The sequence below is a fragment of the Limanda limanda genome, chromosome 2 (assembly GCF_963576545.1).
Source record: "Limanda limanda chromosome 2, fLimLim1.1, whole genome shotgun sequence".
Taxonomy (NCBI): domain Eukaryota; kingdom Metazoa; phylum Chordata; class Actinopteri; order Pleuronectiformes; family Pleuronectidae; genus Limanda; species Limanda limanda.
The window spans coordinates 24,282,831-24,299,082 of record NC_083637.1 but is presented as its reverse complement, the minus strand read 5'-3'; the positions used below and the strand labels follow the sequence as shown (position 1 = coordinate 24,299,082).

General features: G+C 40.8%; 1 protein-coding gene across 1 annotated transcript; it reads left to right on the top strand.

Annotated features, from left to right (window-relative positions):
- The first annotated feature begins 2,291 nt into the window (after positions 1 to 2,291).
- pld5 (phospholipase D family member 5) lies at positions 2,292 to 13,486 on the top strand. Its single transcript, XM_061095387.1, has 10 exons — positions 2,292 to 2,324; positions 4,613 to 4,749; positions 5,677 to 5,860; positions 6,092 to 6,200; positions 6,653 to 6,780; positions 10,022 to 10,219; positions 11,057 to 11,208; positions 11,766 to 11,931; positions 12,217 to 12,307; positions 13,227 to 13,486. Exons 1-10 carry the CDS (start codon positions 2,292 to 2,294, stop codon positions 13,484 to 13,486), a joined length of 1,458 nt encoding a protein of 485 aa, XP_060951370.1.
- Positions 13,487 to 16,252: the final 2,766 nt, after the last annotated feature.

Sequence of the window (16,252 nt, the reverse complement as noted above, 5' to 3'; positions counted from 1 at the left end):
CATTTGTGTGTACAGTATAATTGTGTCTTATAACTTAATGATGAAGACGGTGTATAATTGGTCCCTGGTGTTAAAGAAGTGTTCTGTACATTTTGAGATAATGATGTCCCGCACAGAGAGTCAGAGGCTGGGACTTCTGAACGCCTGCCGACAGCACGGTGTGAAAAATGTACATATCAAAGAGCAGCTTAGCCTGAGGGAAAAGAAAAATGGACTTGTAAGCATCTCATGCATTAATATTCATCGTTGCTTCGTTGCTGTGACTGTGCAGTCGTCAAATTGTTTGTGTCAACGTTTTCCTTGCATGTGCCGTCATGTTGTTGCTCAGCTAAAATGTGACCTGTGTTTCTGCCTCAGCTGAAGGTCTCATGCCTGTGATGGTCAGGTGGACCTGTTTCTCCCCCTGTGTGTGTCTTTGTGTGTGTGTGTGTGTGTGTGTGTGTGTGTGTGTGTGTGTGTGTGTGTGTGTGTGTGTGTGTGTGTGCTGTAGGAGCACCCTGCAGGTTTCACTGCTGTGACTTTGTTTCACTGAGACGAGTATCTCTGTGGGATCTCACACAGTGCACCCCAGGTTTAAATAATTTGAATCACCTCATCTGTAATCTGCATACTCTTTTGTATTACCATATCCAATGATCAGCCTTTGCATGGTACAATCATCGTATTTTTATGAGGATTCACATGAGATACCCTAAGACACCCAGTTTGGGATCTAAAATACTGAATATAAGAGGATTAAGTTTATAGCCATGCTCTGCAAGGCTGTATTTTAAGTACACAATGGCTGTATATGAAAATGTACAATGTGTTTCCAACTCCTCCTAATGTACACAAATGGAGTACAAACATGCTGATGTTTAGCGGGTATAACATTATAACACTCGTATTATTTAGCATGCTAGCATACTCACAATGACAACATGTATGTATATGCTGTTGTTTAGCAAGCACAATAGTAAAGTAGTCATAGTTAAGCACAAAAGACAATGTAGGCTACATCTTAGCCTGATAGGAATGTCTTTTTTATTAGTTAATTTCCTGAACAAATTTTGGCAATACATCCTAAAAAGTAATTTCACTTTAACACACATATTGATATGACTAGTGTGTAAAATTAATGTCTTCAACTTTCTTAAATGTCCTCACTTTAACAGTCAACAACTGTCAGACGCTACATCTGAGTAAACTCTCTCCATCCCCCATTAGCCGTGATGCTAGACAACACTTGACTCAGAAACAGAGCAGCAGCTTGCCTGTTGTCAGCAGCATATGTTGTTTTCTGCTATTGAGCAACACTATATTCATAGAAAAGGGTTGGGGTGAATGAAAGAGTGGAGGTATTGTAAGGATGAAAGTATTTGCATATTTTAATTTTCCCCCCACCGAGGCCCTTTAATGTAGTTCTGTGCAATCGGAGGAGCCAGACCTTTAGATTGGAAGCTGTGTATGATAGAAGTGAAACATGAATGACAGCTCAGGAATCTGGTGCATTACTGAAAAGCACATTTATTATAATGATTTAAACAGTGGGAATTAAAGCAGACAGTAGTGCTGACTTACAGCTATTGGACTCTTTTAAATTCTTTTGTCTTCGCTTGGCAGAATTGTGTGTGTGTGTGCACGCCCGTTCATGTGTGTGTGTGTGTGTGTGTCTGTGTGCGTGTGTGTGTGTGTGTGTGTGTGTGTGTGTGTGTGTGTGTGTGTGTGTGTGTGCGTGCGTATGTGTGCCTATAGAGAGCAGACATGTCCAACCCTAATGAGTTTAAAACAGTTTCAGAGTTCTGCTGCAGCTGTCACACACAGTGGATCACCAGTGGCATGCTTCAGCAGCCCTCCACTCCAAGCCAAGACCAACTGCCTTCTGCCAAATGAGTTCTGTTCACAAAGCAGATAAAAGAGGAAGATAAAGGAGGAAGAGGAAGAGGAGGGAGGAAGCAAGGAGGAGGGGGTGAGTTGCTGGGGCTCCGAGCTACAGCTCTGCATTGGCCATTTGTACGAGAGGGGTTGGTCTTCTCTCCATCTCCCCTACTGCCTCCACTCAGAAGCCTGCACACACACACACACACACACAGCTGCACACACAGGCAGGCGAGTTCCACGTCAGGACTTGGGATGGACCAGGAGCCGAGGTGCACACACACACACCTGATAGGACAGGGAGGAGGCAGCAGGAAGAGGACAGCGGCAGAGAGTGAAGACATCAGACAGGCTCGACACCGAGAGACAGACAGGTTAGAAAGATGAGCTGCTGTTTCCCATGTGTCAGAGAAGTTTGAAGGAGTGCTGCTCTCATGGCGGGACCGACCCCACAGGAGCCTGTGAAGGTACAAGTGCACCTGCTTCTCTCTGCATCTATTCAGGATGATGATTTTCTCACTTTGTTTGTGGTGTCTTGATGCTTTTCTCACTGGTTTCTATAAGTTAAACTGATCATATTGCATGAATCCTTAAAATCATGTGTCCTTCAGTTAGACAGTGAAACACTGATATATATACTGTATATGTTTAACCAAAAAGTATTTTTATTATACATTTTATTGTACATCGAGTGTAAAAAACAAATCAACAAACAACGTGTTATATAATTTTAATGAAACCTTTAAAAAAATTGTATTTTATTTTTTTGTATTTATCCTTTCTATTGATTTTCGTGATAAAATGTCAATGGAAAAATGTATGTTCCCAGATTTTGATGAGATATTTAAAAATGCTTATTTTTACTTTACCATATTACATACCAGATAGAAAGCCAGAAATATTTAGTTTGGTATTGAAGAAGAAAATTCTCAAGTTTAGGAAGCAGGAACATTTAACAATTTTGCTGGATAAATAATAATTTTTATTCATGATTAAATTGTTGCAATTCATTTTCAATTCATCTTTTCTCTATAGAATGTCAAAAAAATGGTTAAAACATTTCCCTATTTTCCAAGAGTGCAGGGGGATGTCTTCAGATGGCAAATTGCTTGTTTTGTCCAAATAACAGTACAAAGAATGAAATATTCAATTTCCATTGATACAAAACAGAGCGATTGTGAAAAAAAGATTACACATTTGAGACGGTCAAACCAACTAGTGTTGTATCATCTCTGCTCGACAAATGCTATTGACAATTACAGTGATTATCGAAACTGTTACTGTTGAAAAGTAATTTTCAAACAATCTTTCAATCTGTAAAATATCGGAAAAAAATGACTGTGCCAGTTTCCCGGGGACCAAGGGGTCACCTCCATAAATCTTCTTTTGTTTAATTATCAGGTCAAAACCAAAAGCCAGGACAAATTATGCACCAACATAAATCAAGAGAGTTTTGCTTTTCCGCAGTTTATCGAATTAATTGTCTGTCCATCATCTAACCAAATAATTGCTTCTGCTACAATTCCAGTGCTGTATCTGTGTCTGATTGTTTCCCTAAATGTGTTATTGTGGGTATGAAGTGGTGGAAACCAGTGGCTTGTGTGCCGTGGTTTAGCTGTCCCGTCTCACTCTGTCAGTCTTGTTGAGGCTTTATTTCCTCCAGGCCACGAACACAAGTCAAGCTTCTTAACTCTGCTAAACGTTGAAGAGCTCCCAGGTCTCAGTGGACCACAGAGGGGTGTCAGGTGCATCCAGCTGGCACCAGTCTTTCAGCCTCATTGCCTGAGACGGACAGTGTCGAGACGAGCAGGGGGACGATCATCCTCCAACCCCTAATTTTCTTTTGAGTCCAAAGCTCAATGCACATTTCATCAAGATTTTTGCTGGAATTCATCTCTCTGAACCGAACTGTACTGCTTACTCTACTTAACGTATCAGAGGGAGGCCATTTCTATGATTGATTGGAGAAAACAAAAGAGAATATGTAATGTGATGTTGACGGCTCACAAGAGCGACTAAGCCAGGGCAGGGAATGAGATGGTGGAAATCTGCAGTCGTAAGCAAAACAATAGTGCCTATAACTGCACTTTTAAAACAGTGAGAATCCAGACTCCTCAGGCTGGAGCCGGGCGGCTGCTGCTTCGTCACCTCTGACCACGCCGACTGTCACTCAACCTTTATGACAACAACACGCATACATGCACACAAATATAACCTTTTTAATATTGCTTGTCATATATATATGCACCGCCGGGTGTATCCCTCCTTGCACAGAGGTCATAAAATCCCTTTCAGCTGGGATTTGCTTTGACAACAAAGCTGCTGCTGGACAGAATAAGCATAAACCAGAGCTTTCCAATATTCCTTATAGTTGGGCTTTAGTGTCTATCAGCTTGCCTTCAGCTGAAGAGCGTTCCACTTCGCTCGTCCTCAGCTCGTGGCCTTACAAGTGGGGTTTGTGATTGTGGGGGGATTTTCGCTCTGGCGAACTCGATCCCTCAGCAGCCTGGATGTCAGGACAAATGTTCCCAATGTAAAGAAGACATACTGCTGTTGTTGTATCGATCATGAATACGAAACCTTTAATCAATCATATTGACTGAGGACATTAGCAGCTCAGGACAGATCATTTCCTGTTGTGCCCCCCGGCCCCCTTCCAGGACTAACTGACTAACCTGCAGGAGGAGGGTTGAGGTCTACGATGCAGGTGACTAATGTGTGTGTGTCTTTGTGTGTGTGTGTGCCCATCTCCTAGACCCAGCAGAAGTGCATTGCCATCTTCGCCCTCCTCTGCTGCTTTTCGGTGCTGGTGGCCCTGGTCTGCTCGTCAGCGGACCTTTGGGGAGACGCTGAGGATGGAGTCACAGAGGAGAACTGCAGCAGAGACTGTCGGTAAGATGCTCAGTAACAGCATAACAAGCTAAGAGGAAAATGAGGTTTGCCTAGATGTACTGTGCAACCAAACTCTGACCACATCAGAAAATCCAGATTCATTAACATAACATATCTGCATTTATTTTTGAATAACTGTATTGTCGTCAGGTCAGATTCATTGAGGCAGACCCTTAGAGCCAAAGGAGCCAAGCTGGAATCTGATTGACTGGAGAAGTGCCCCGTCCAATCAGAAATCTGTTTTTTTTTTTCAGTTCTAGACCAGAATAGCCAAAACAATTTGTCAAGCTTTTTTGAGGGAACAATTTTCAAAATACTTTCAATGATTTATGACTTTTAAAATCATAAATTGTGAATTTTGGACACTGTGTACTATACATTATGGCCCCTGATTTAGAAAAAACTAGATTCACCTTTGCTGTATTGAATACTTTTTTCTACAAACTCTCAATTTATCTGAATAATAATAGATGATTTTTCAATGGCAACCTGTCCAGGCTGTGCCCCAACTCTCCCCCATTGTCAGCTGGTGGCTCCACCTGCATCCCTGAAAGGATAAGTGGTGTAGATAATAGATGCAGATATATTTTTGAATGATCAACATCAATAAAGGCAAACCAAAGATCTTGCCTTTTTTATTTCACATGCTCCTCTTCCTTGCCAAAATCTGCCACCTACACACAAAATGCAACTTGTTATGCTAGCCGCGGCTAATATAGCCTCAAGTCCTTTGTTTCAAGCAGAGATGAGGGGCGGGCTACAGACATTTGCTAAGCTCACTTCTTTGTAACTCCACACTCTAAATGCTGACTCAACTCTGATCACTTGAGGCAGTTTATTCAATTTTGCACACCTCATATCATGTTTCACAGAACATGTTTCACATATGTAGTCGTAATTCCATGCACAAACATGTGTTACTTCCAGCATTGTGCTCGTGGAGAACATTCCAGACGACCTCTCTCTCCCCATGGATGGCGGACCCCACCTCCCTCTCTCTGTTGGCTTCCACACTCTGTTGGAGCAGGCAAAGCACTCAGTTGAGCTGGTGTCACCGATCTGGCACCTGAACTTTGTGGATCTGGAAACAATGCCGACCAATGCCAAACAGGTACAAAGTCATGGTTAGATTGTTACCCCCGACATTCCTGCGGAACATGGACCGGCTGCATTTCCCAGGTGTCCTGTTAGAGGGAACGCAATTATTTTCAAGTAAACCTGTGTGCAGTCTTGTTAATGAGGCTGGCCTTGCTGAAGCAGAAGATGCCCTTTTTATAAGACATCTGGAAACACTGCTCACCAGCCCGACGACAGTCTCACACAGCATCGCTCTCCTCCTCAGGGTCAGCTTTTGTTCCAGCAACTGCTCAGCCTGAAATCTCGTGGGGTCAAACTGAAGATTGCAAGCGGTCTCACGAATTCTGCTGATCTGAAGACTTTGGCAGCGCACAGTGAGTGACTGTCATTTTTTTATATAGAGTATATAGCCTATATATTTCAAAAGGAGTTTGTTATGTAACTGTAAAAAACCAGGGGGAAGATTTATATCTCCTCACTTACACTATCCATCGGATTTCTTGTGCACGAACGTTAACTTTAGCAGCACAATAATATGACACATTGCAAACAGCTAGAAAACAGCATGCAGCCTCGTCCAGCATTTGCACAGCACACATCATAAAACCCTCCTGTTTGCCAAAGTACACAATCAAGGTCAAAACATTATGAATGTGCGAATGTACCTGGCTGGTGTTCTGTCAAAGGATTCGCCTCGCAGGCTGCTCGCCCTCTTTCCCATTTTTTTCCGTCAGACAGTCGAAGGCCGATTGGCAAATTTCCACCATTCCCTCCGTCTCTAACTTTTCATGCTCCCTCCGCTCTCTCTGTTTCTCACACTATCTAGATGCAGAGGTTCATTTCGTCAATATGACAGCCCTCACCCGAGGAGGACTCCATTCCTCGTTTGTGATTGTGGATCGGAAGCACGTTTACATCGGGAGCGCCGACATGGACTGGAGGTCACTCTCCAAGGTAAGAGTAGGCATCAACAAACATGAGTGTGCAGAGTGAAATCAGACCGAGGATGAGCCTCTGCAGTGGCATCTGCAAAAAAACTTCCAACCGCAAAATGGCTACAGTATATTTGGACATACACACAATTAATTAAATGATAACCTCTGCACCGCACACGGATTAAAACGTAACAGTCTAGATTAGCACTGTTTTATATTTAGTAAATCCAGCAACTCTTATCAAGCATCAGCGATGATTTAAGATTGCTGTCTGAGACGTGTCAGAAAGACAAGTGACATTTCACTTTGCATTGAGTGTGTTACTCAAGTGGAGGACAGACCGGAGAACATTAGCATACTGTTACTTGAAATGATTACCTGGCACTTTTCATGCTGGAGTGCAAGCTGGAGGTAGAACTACTGTTGAGTATAATTAACTAAAGAGCCACAGGGAAGGAAGGAATAGACATGTATATCAATGTGTGTGTGTGTGTGTGTGTGTGTGTGTGTGTGTGTGTGTGTGTGTGTGTGTGTGTGTGTGTGTGTGTGTGTGTGTGTGTGTGTGTGCGCGCACATACACACTTATACACATGTAGAGCAAATGACAGGCAGGCGGTAAAGAGGAGAGACGAATACCCCATTTATGCCTGCCACTATAATGGGCTTTTGAGGATTGGATGCAATCTGATCTCAATGTGAACACTGGAGACATAAATAATACATTACATACATTACATTTACTGGTGTAAATCCATCCATCCATCCATCCATCCATCCATCCATCCATCCATCATCTATGCTGATTATCCTTTTAAGGGTGGCGGGAGTTTAGGCAGAACCAATCCTTGCTGGCATTGGGTAAGGATCCTGAACAGGTCGTGAGCTTATCAAAGGGCCAACATGTAGAGACAAGCAACCATTCACACTCACATTACGACCTACAGACAATTTACATTCTACCTAATCCCAGTCTGCATGGCTTTGGACTGTGGGAGGAAGCCTGAGTACCCAGAGGAAACCCCACGAAGACACGGGGAGAACATGCAAAACTCCATGCCATCCTCAGAGAATAGTTTAAAATACTCATCATTATCATCATCATCATCAATATCATCATCTAGATACAAGACACATTTGAATGCCAGGTGTAAATGGAGTCAAAATGGAAGAAATAGTGAACACATTCACTTTTATGAGAACGATGAACTGAACGCAACCTAATGACAAATAATGAATTTGAACGGTGAACACGTTCATATTGTAGCGTCCTCGCTTATATGTAACTTTAATAAAGTCCAACGAACACCACCGTATTCTTCACTCCCCTTCCTCATTCACCCTTGACTCGCCAACTCATCTGCCAAAGAGAGCCTGCCATCCCACATAACCCCACAGCCATTGGTCTAGAACTGTCACTTGCCCCACCCCGACCGGTTCACTGACCCTTAAGAAATACTTATTAACATGGTGTAGTTAGCTGAACATAAGTCATAACAAACTCATAGCAGTCAAACAGAACATAAACCTAACTACCAGTCGGTTACAATATTATCTGAGGTCCAGCTAAAACGTTACGGAATGTTTTCCATCTCCTGAGGAGAGACGCTGTCTAAATCCAATGCTTGCACCATGTCGTTGCTCAGTGCCCATGAAATGTCCGCGATGTAGCCTAACCTAAACCAACTAACTTGACTTCGCACTACGTCACCCATGCTTCATCGCACACACGTAGACTAAACAAGCAACGTATTCCAAGTGTTTTCTTCCCTGGCCAGTGTCTCGGCTCCGAGCCGTAGTGGGGAGCTCAGCTCACTGGTTATTTTGGCTCACTGTCTGGCTGGTAACCAGCCGTCCGGACCACTCCGTGAATAAGGAGGAGGAGACGTTTCTTTACTTTGATTGCGGCCACTTTATTTCTCGGAGATAGAGCAGGAGCAACACTTGCATCACCTCTAGGTGGTCGTTCACTTTTGTTATACACACAATTTCAGCGCCTTTTCACACAATACCCAGGTGCAGTACGTCACACACTACAAACTTTCCTTAAAGGGGCAGGCCATACCTGCAACACAACAGCTCTCGGTCTCATATACAAATGGCAAGAGAAAGCAGAGACGCAGACTCAGCAACTACATCCGATGCACCTTATTATTATCAAGGGATTTTACACACTGTCTGATTAAGATTCCGACAGTAAAGGCAAGGGGTAGTGATGGATAAAGTTTTCTTTAAAAAACAAGTTAAGTTCAGTGAACTATGAAAGTGAACTATTCATGTGTACTTGTATGAACTGAACTTTGAACTAGTTCATGAGAGATGTGAACTTGCACAACACTGCTGAAATGTCTCAAGAACTACTGGACGTGTTGCCATGAAGATTTGTAAATGCATCCATCCACAGGATGCCATGGGTTTGGTTGAACAGCAAGCATTTCAGTGGTTAGCCTAGATGTCACATAGATTGCACTATGGGTATTGTAGTCCCTACTTGTCACTACTCAACTATCAAAACCACAAGTCGACACGTCGCATCATTGTGTACTAATCGTTCATCAGCAGTTTTAGCAGGGTGCAGTATTACAGCTTTTCGCAGCAGGGGGTGCTGTAGTTGAAAAGTAATTGACAAGTCATAGACCTACTTATCCTGTGCAAGGCCGGAGATATGCTTGCTTTTAAGTATGTGCACGTGTAGACATCATGGCTGCCTGTCCAGAATCCACTTCGTGCATACATGGTGCACATCCTCAGAAATCTGCGACCCATCTGCGAGATGCAGTACGCACAGGAACCGTTTAGGGGCAATGTAGGGGCAGCATAAGACCACACCAGGTCGCCTTGTTTTTACCTCAATACGAATTAGGTAGTTCGATACAATTTGACTCATGTGTGTGCCCCCTAGTGGAAAACTCATAGTAGTACATATGTAGTCCCTACCGCTACACCTGGCCTTTAAGCTCAGCAACACACAAAGCCACTTTTTTTTACTCAACTCTGAATATGCTGCCAGCATCACAACTCTATATTTGCCTCAGTTCCACTCAGAGAAAAAGAAACTGATCCTTGTCTAATGGTCAAATTACTATTAGATCATCAAATTCTCTCACTATGTAACAATTCTCCCACAGCAGTCAGCGTAATTTTGGACTTCCATGAAACTCTATATTCTCTCTATCATGTGTAAAGTGTTTCTGTTCCGTAAAAAACTTTTCTGCTGCATCACCTCTCCATGTGTGTGTGCTCCTTTCTTGCCCCCCCCACAGAGGAAAGAACTGGGCGTGTTGGTGTTTAATTGCAGCTGTCTGGCTCTAGACCTCCACCGGGTCTTTTCCTTTTACTGGCAGCTCCACGAGAGGGACTACATCCCCTCCATCTGGTCAAAGAGAGTTACAGCCCTCTACGGGAGGCACAGCCCCCTGGAGCTGCAACTCAACGACACCAATGCCACTGCTTATGTGTCTGTGAGGATCGACTTTGACTCGTTACAGTTTTTACTGCACCCTTACACATAAGTCAACTCTATACAAGATGCTAAAAATAAACACAAAGACAAGGGAGGTTATATTTCATTAGCAACTTTTACGACTGGGTTATTCTACTCTTAAGGCGGCAATTTCCTGCCTTTGTACTACAGAGGAAGAACATCTTTATAAAAATCTTCATCACCAACTAATATCAGAAGCGCCCAGTGGGTGATTAATCATGTTAATATCACGCTGAGGAGCATCTTGGGTCTGAATATGTTAGTACCTCAGCCTAATTTGACAGTAATGAATCTTGTAACCCTCAAAGCGACATGGTGCCTACCAGTCGCATTTCAGGCATTTATCATCCTATAGGAACTAATGGAGCCATGCTGTCGCTGGCTGCTGGCAACTCCACCATGCTCCTGTGCATCAATTCCTCTAGTAATGATAAATGGCTGCAGGGTCATGTTCTTCTTGCTCACTGTCAAAATGTTACAGTGAAAGTTTGCACTGGGGAGTGAATTAAGCAAACTAAGCTAAATAAAATCCATCTAAATCAGCAAGAGGGTTACAAGTTCGAATCCCAGTTCGACTGGGGAATTTCTGTATGGAGTTTGCATGTTCTCCATTTGTGTGCGTCAGGGTTTTTCTGGGTAATACGGTTTCCTCATACAGTCCGAAGAAATGCAGATTGGGGTTATGTTGAGTGAAGACTTTAATTTGACAATCGAAAGAGATATTAGATATATTAGAGATATAGATGATGGATGAATGGATGGACATTATTTTGGGTGCAAACTTTGACTGTGTGATTTATCCATGTATCCGCAGACCTCCCCTGATCTCCTCTGCTCAAAAGATCGCACCAGAGACATAGATGCCATTCATCAAGTCATCCAGAGTGCCGAGACGTTTATCTTCATATCTGTGACCGACTACCTTCCTCTGGTGAACAGGAGATTCAGAGGAACCTCAGTCACAAGGTACAGAGTCTTGCATTTTTAGTGCTCAATCAATTTAATTTTGCAGAAAAACATTGAGAGATTGAGAGAAGCATAGTAGTAGATCTAACATCCACCCATTTCCATTTTATATGATATTTCATTTTTCTGTGTAACCTGTTTGATGCACAGGTATAAAACATGACTGAGAACATATTTGGCAGTAACTGAAGAATCATGGATGGATTTCATGGTGTTAATAGTGGTTTGGATATGTCTAAAAACAAATCTCTGATTTCTATAAAGCCCCAGATAATGCAATGAAGAGATACAAATCATGTATGTAGCACTGCATGATATATGTTGTCATTATACAGTCTATTTCTCAGCACCCTTCACTCTTAGTAACTTCCAGCATCCCTGACTTCAAGTGCCTGTGCCAGACGGAAACAAAATCTAATCTGAAATACATGTTTATTGATTTATACAAAAACTAACTTAGTTACTAATATAACTTTAATTCAATAACCGCATTGTGTGTTTATATCGGTGCCTTTCTATCGTTAAACACTGTTTGCTTGCGATGGTTATATTTAAAGATATTGGTCGCCTATCGATGAAGTGATCAGAGAGGCCGTGGTACTGAGAAGAGTCAGAGTTCGTCTGCTGATAAGCTTCTGGAAGAAGACTCACCCCCTCACCTTTAACTTTGTCACCTCCCTCAAGTCGCTCTGCATGCACCTGCACAACTGTTCCCTCGAGGTGGTGAGTGAATTTCAACACAAGCTGGGGTTTGGTACGATGGCTGAGAGAGCTCAACGCAATGCAGATTAAGAAAACAACTCCATCAAATTGACGACACATGCGTTGTCAAGTTGAAGGAGTTGTTTTCCTAACTTGCAGGTATCTTTTTATTTGCATTTGATTTCTTTATTTGCAGTGTGTTGACTCTCTCGGCCACCGTAGTTTAGTTGTTATGTGCAAATAGTGAGTGGCTGTGGTATTTTCACACACTGATTCTGTCCACACACTCATTAATGTTTTTTGCAGAGGTTCTTCAGTCACAGAGAGCAGAAGGAGGACTTTCAATATGGACTCAACCACAACAAGTACATGGTGACTGACAATGCTGTTTACATAGGTAGGTCATGGATTAACTGTTTCCAAACTAATTCAGTTTCTATATAAAATGATATAATTTGTTGCATTGTATATTTTCTAAATGTTTCAACATGTTTGCTGTAAGTGCTGTTTTTAAAACATTAGACAATTATTTTCTTAAATTAATAGTTGGATTGATACCATGCTAACATCTGTCCATTAAATATGGACAGTGTTGGCAGCACACAGTTAGCTTAGCTTAGCACAAAGCAAACACTGTAGGCTATACAGAGATTGCCGACATAACTCCACCCAAAAAGATCACACCGTGGTGGCCCCCTGCAGCACAAGCTATGAAATCATTCTCCTCCATGGTGGCAGATGGGATATGGACCAAACTAAAAAGTGCACACCAAATTTTTCTCAAAAAATAGTTTAGGCCATTTTATGTTGTTCTTATCACGCTGATGTTTAGTGTTCATTTTTACTGCCAATTTTTGGTTTTAATCAGTTATTTGAAACTTCATGATTGACGTCCAAGAGTGACTTATGATTGGTTGTCCATGTGTGTCATCAGCACTTGACACTGCGGCGCCATCTTTTTATCATTACTGCACAGTCTCTTGCTCTAAATGCATTCGGCTCAAGATGTCAACGTTCGAATTGGGGATATTTTGTCTTAATTTCTGGAAGGAAGTGGAGATGTGTCTTCCATCCTTATATACAGGTTATGACTGTTAATAGCTGGAAACAGCTGTTTCCAGCTATTTACAAAGAGATATAACAAAGAGATATACTTAACGTGGACCTATTTTTGCCATTTGTTTTGGAATAGTCCAACACTATATCAAGAAGAAGCACGTCGAAAAGAAAACACAGCAGTGAAATTCAAAGTCATTGGGTTTTTTTTAATAATACATGTGAGATATAATATCCAAGGTCTTGCTTTTTTTCCACAGGGAACCACAACTGGGTCGGTAGTGACTTTGCCGTTAATGCAGGAATTGGGCTGGTGGTCCAGATGAAAAATGACCCTAAAGACAGGGGAGTAACAATCCTTGAGCAGTTCAAGGCTGTTTTTGAAAGAGACTGGAGGTCACGATACTCTAAGAGTCTACAAGGAAGCAAAGATCCAAAGAGTAAATACAGAAGCCTGCGACAAGAAGAAACTAAAGAGACGAAGGAGGAGAACGAATGGAACAGCCCTTTATCTTTATAAGCACAGAATGTTTACAAATCCTAAAGCGTCTTAAGCCTGAACATTAAAACATTTACAAACATGTACACAATATAAGAATGTAGACCTAGACTATTAAAGGTATCAGTATGTAGAAATTCCAGTGACATCTAGTGGTGAAGTTGCATGTTGCAGCTGAATACCCCTCACCTCACCCTCCCCTTCCAAACACTAGAGAGAACCTGTGGCAGCCTTCAGTTGTCATAAAAACTCAAAAGGTGTTTAGTATGTCCAATTCATGATTCATACTTAAAAATCATGGCGGCCTCTGTATAGAGTTGTATAATTGAAATGAAACACACTAGGATTTTTTTGTATTCAATTTCTGCCAATAGATCCTTTCACCTATATTTCACAGACTGGACCTTTAAACTTGACCTTGAATTTTGTGACATTCATTTAATAGATTATATAATCATAGAAGTTTTACAACACTAATTAACTACTTTTTGTTGACATGTTTGAGTCAAAGGATTTTACAGAGTGGATTTTATATTGATCTTTTTCATATGCTTTAAATCAGAAAATAGTGTCAATTATGTCAAAATTACGTTTTAGAAAGTTCATCGAATGAAACAAGCCACTTTCTAAAAAAATCTTGAGATAAGAAACTAGAATGTTTGCTGCTAAACTTGACATTTCTGGTTATTTATAAAAACTGAAGAAATCTGAAAGATATGTGTTAAATAAGCATAAATTCCATACATATTTATCAGAAAACATTTTTTATGATATTGTGTAAGACACAGAGGAATGTTTGAATCCAATAATATCATGCATGAGAGAGAGCTTTATATTGACACCTGCGATGACCAGAGTCCTGCAGTTTGGGCCAGTGCATGAGAAAAACGTTCTTACCTGTAGTGTTTTGCCTTAATGAATTTTCGACTGTTATATGAGCATGTACTGTTGCATGAATATTGAAAGCAATATTCAAATTCACACTATATACTAGGACAAGCAATAGGATGATTGATATGATAATATGTAAGAAATCCACAGAAATATCCCATCAAATGCATAAACAATCAAATTCATGGTAAATGCTCTGTATTTATATGGTGCTTTTCTAGTCTTGATGACCACTCAAAGTTCTTCACAGTTCAGTTTTACATTCATCCCTTCACACACATGCAGTACATCAGTAAAGCACTTTCTCTATGGACAGGGGAAATTTGGGGTTCAGTATCTTGCCCAAGGACACTTCGGCACGCGGTCTAGGGAAGACTGAGATCGAACTGCCGACATTCTGCTTGGAGGACGACTACTCTAAACCCTGAGCCAGAGCCGCTCTTTCCATACAGTATCTAATGATGATGCACTGTTTCCATTTGTATTGTATTCACTTTTTAATGCAGTTGGATTTGCGTTGCATCCAGGGGGTTGTGGTGTCACAGTATGGCCTGCACTTAATGATTGAATTTCATGAATGAGACATAGGGTTACGCAGTAGCTTTACACACATCACAGCTGTCAATCATCTCATTGAAAGTTTTCATCTGTCTTTATAAAATTTACCTTTTTGCCTAATTGTTGTTGTGTTTATTTTCTTATTATCGCTGCATTCACATGCCGATTCCAACGAAACCAAATCAAGTGCTCAATGGTAATAATAAGACTTTCATGGTTGGGTTTTCCCTTCTCCATGGACCCTGATAAACATTATTAAATCAGCATTGAATTACGGAGCAAAGCTCAACCATTGTTCATGGTTCCCTTTCAATCGAACCACTAAACTGTAAGTTAGTCACTCAATGGGTCTCTTTGTGGGATAAATTGGATGGAGGTGGAAATGTACAGAGATTTTAGATTTGAATCATTAGGAAGCCTGTTGAATCATATAGTCTGCTCCTTTTATAGGTTTTAAATAAAGGCTTTTGCAGTTTTAATGTCATTAGAAATAAAATATATAACCATGTGTACTGGCAGGTACATCTAATGAGGTCAATGTGTCTAAACCCACATTTACGCAGCATTTTGAGAACGGTTTGAGCTAATTTAACTCCTTTGCATTGCTGTAACTATGGTTTGATAGACAATTTATAATTAACTACAAATAGATCATATGTTGTATTGGTTAAATTGTTGCTTAGTGTGTGTTTAGCACAATCTTCTTCTATTTTTATCCACCACAGTGAAGTGTGGGACTTTATACCATATATATATATAATATATATATATATATATATATATATTATATATATATATAATAATAATATCAGCGTATTATTTATTTTTTTAGCAGATTATAATCTCTCACATATTATAAATTGTTCAAATGATTTGTTTGACATATTGTTGCTAAATTCAATTTCAGAGAATTAATGTAGAACAATTAAGTAAAGGCAATATAAAATAGAAATACCCAAAGTACCTAAAAGTTATACTACAGGATTTCACTTTCTCATTTAATACACGTGGACTATAAAGTCAACTGTATTTGGCTTTTAACATTTATGAACGTTATTGTAATTTATAATCAATTCATCATTTTACCAATCTTGTCCTTTGAACTTTTACTTTATTGGTGTAAGAAGACGAAGACAAACAAGTGTAGCCTTAAAATAGCATGTCTTACACATTAGATTGTGTAAAGATAACATGTATGTGTCGTAACTAGTGCGGTTATGTACTTTATTAAACTACTGTAAAGCTTTTTTTTTGTAAATCTCTGGGCGATGTGGTTCCAGTATTCAACACAGGATGGTGCTGTTACACTATCACAGTCTCCCTGTGGCTCCAGGTGGA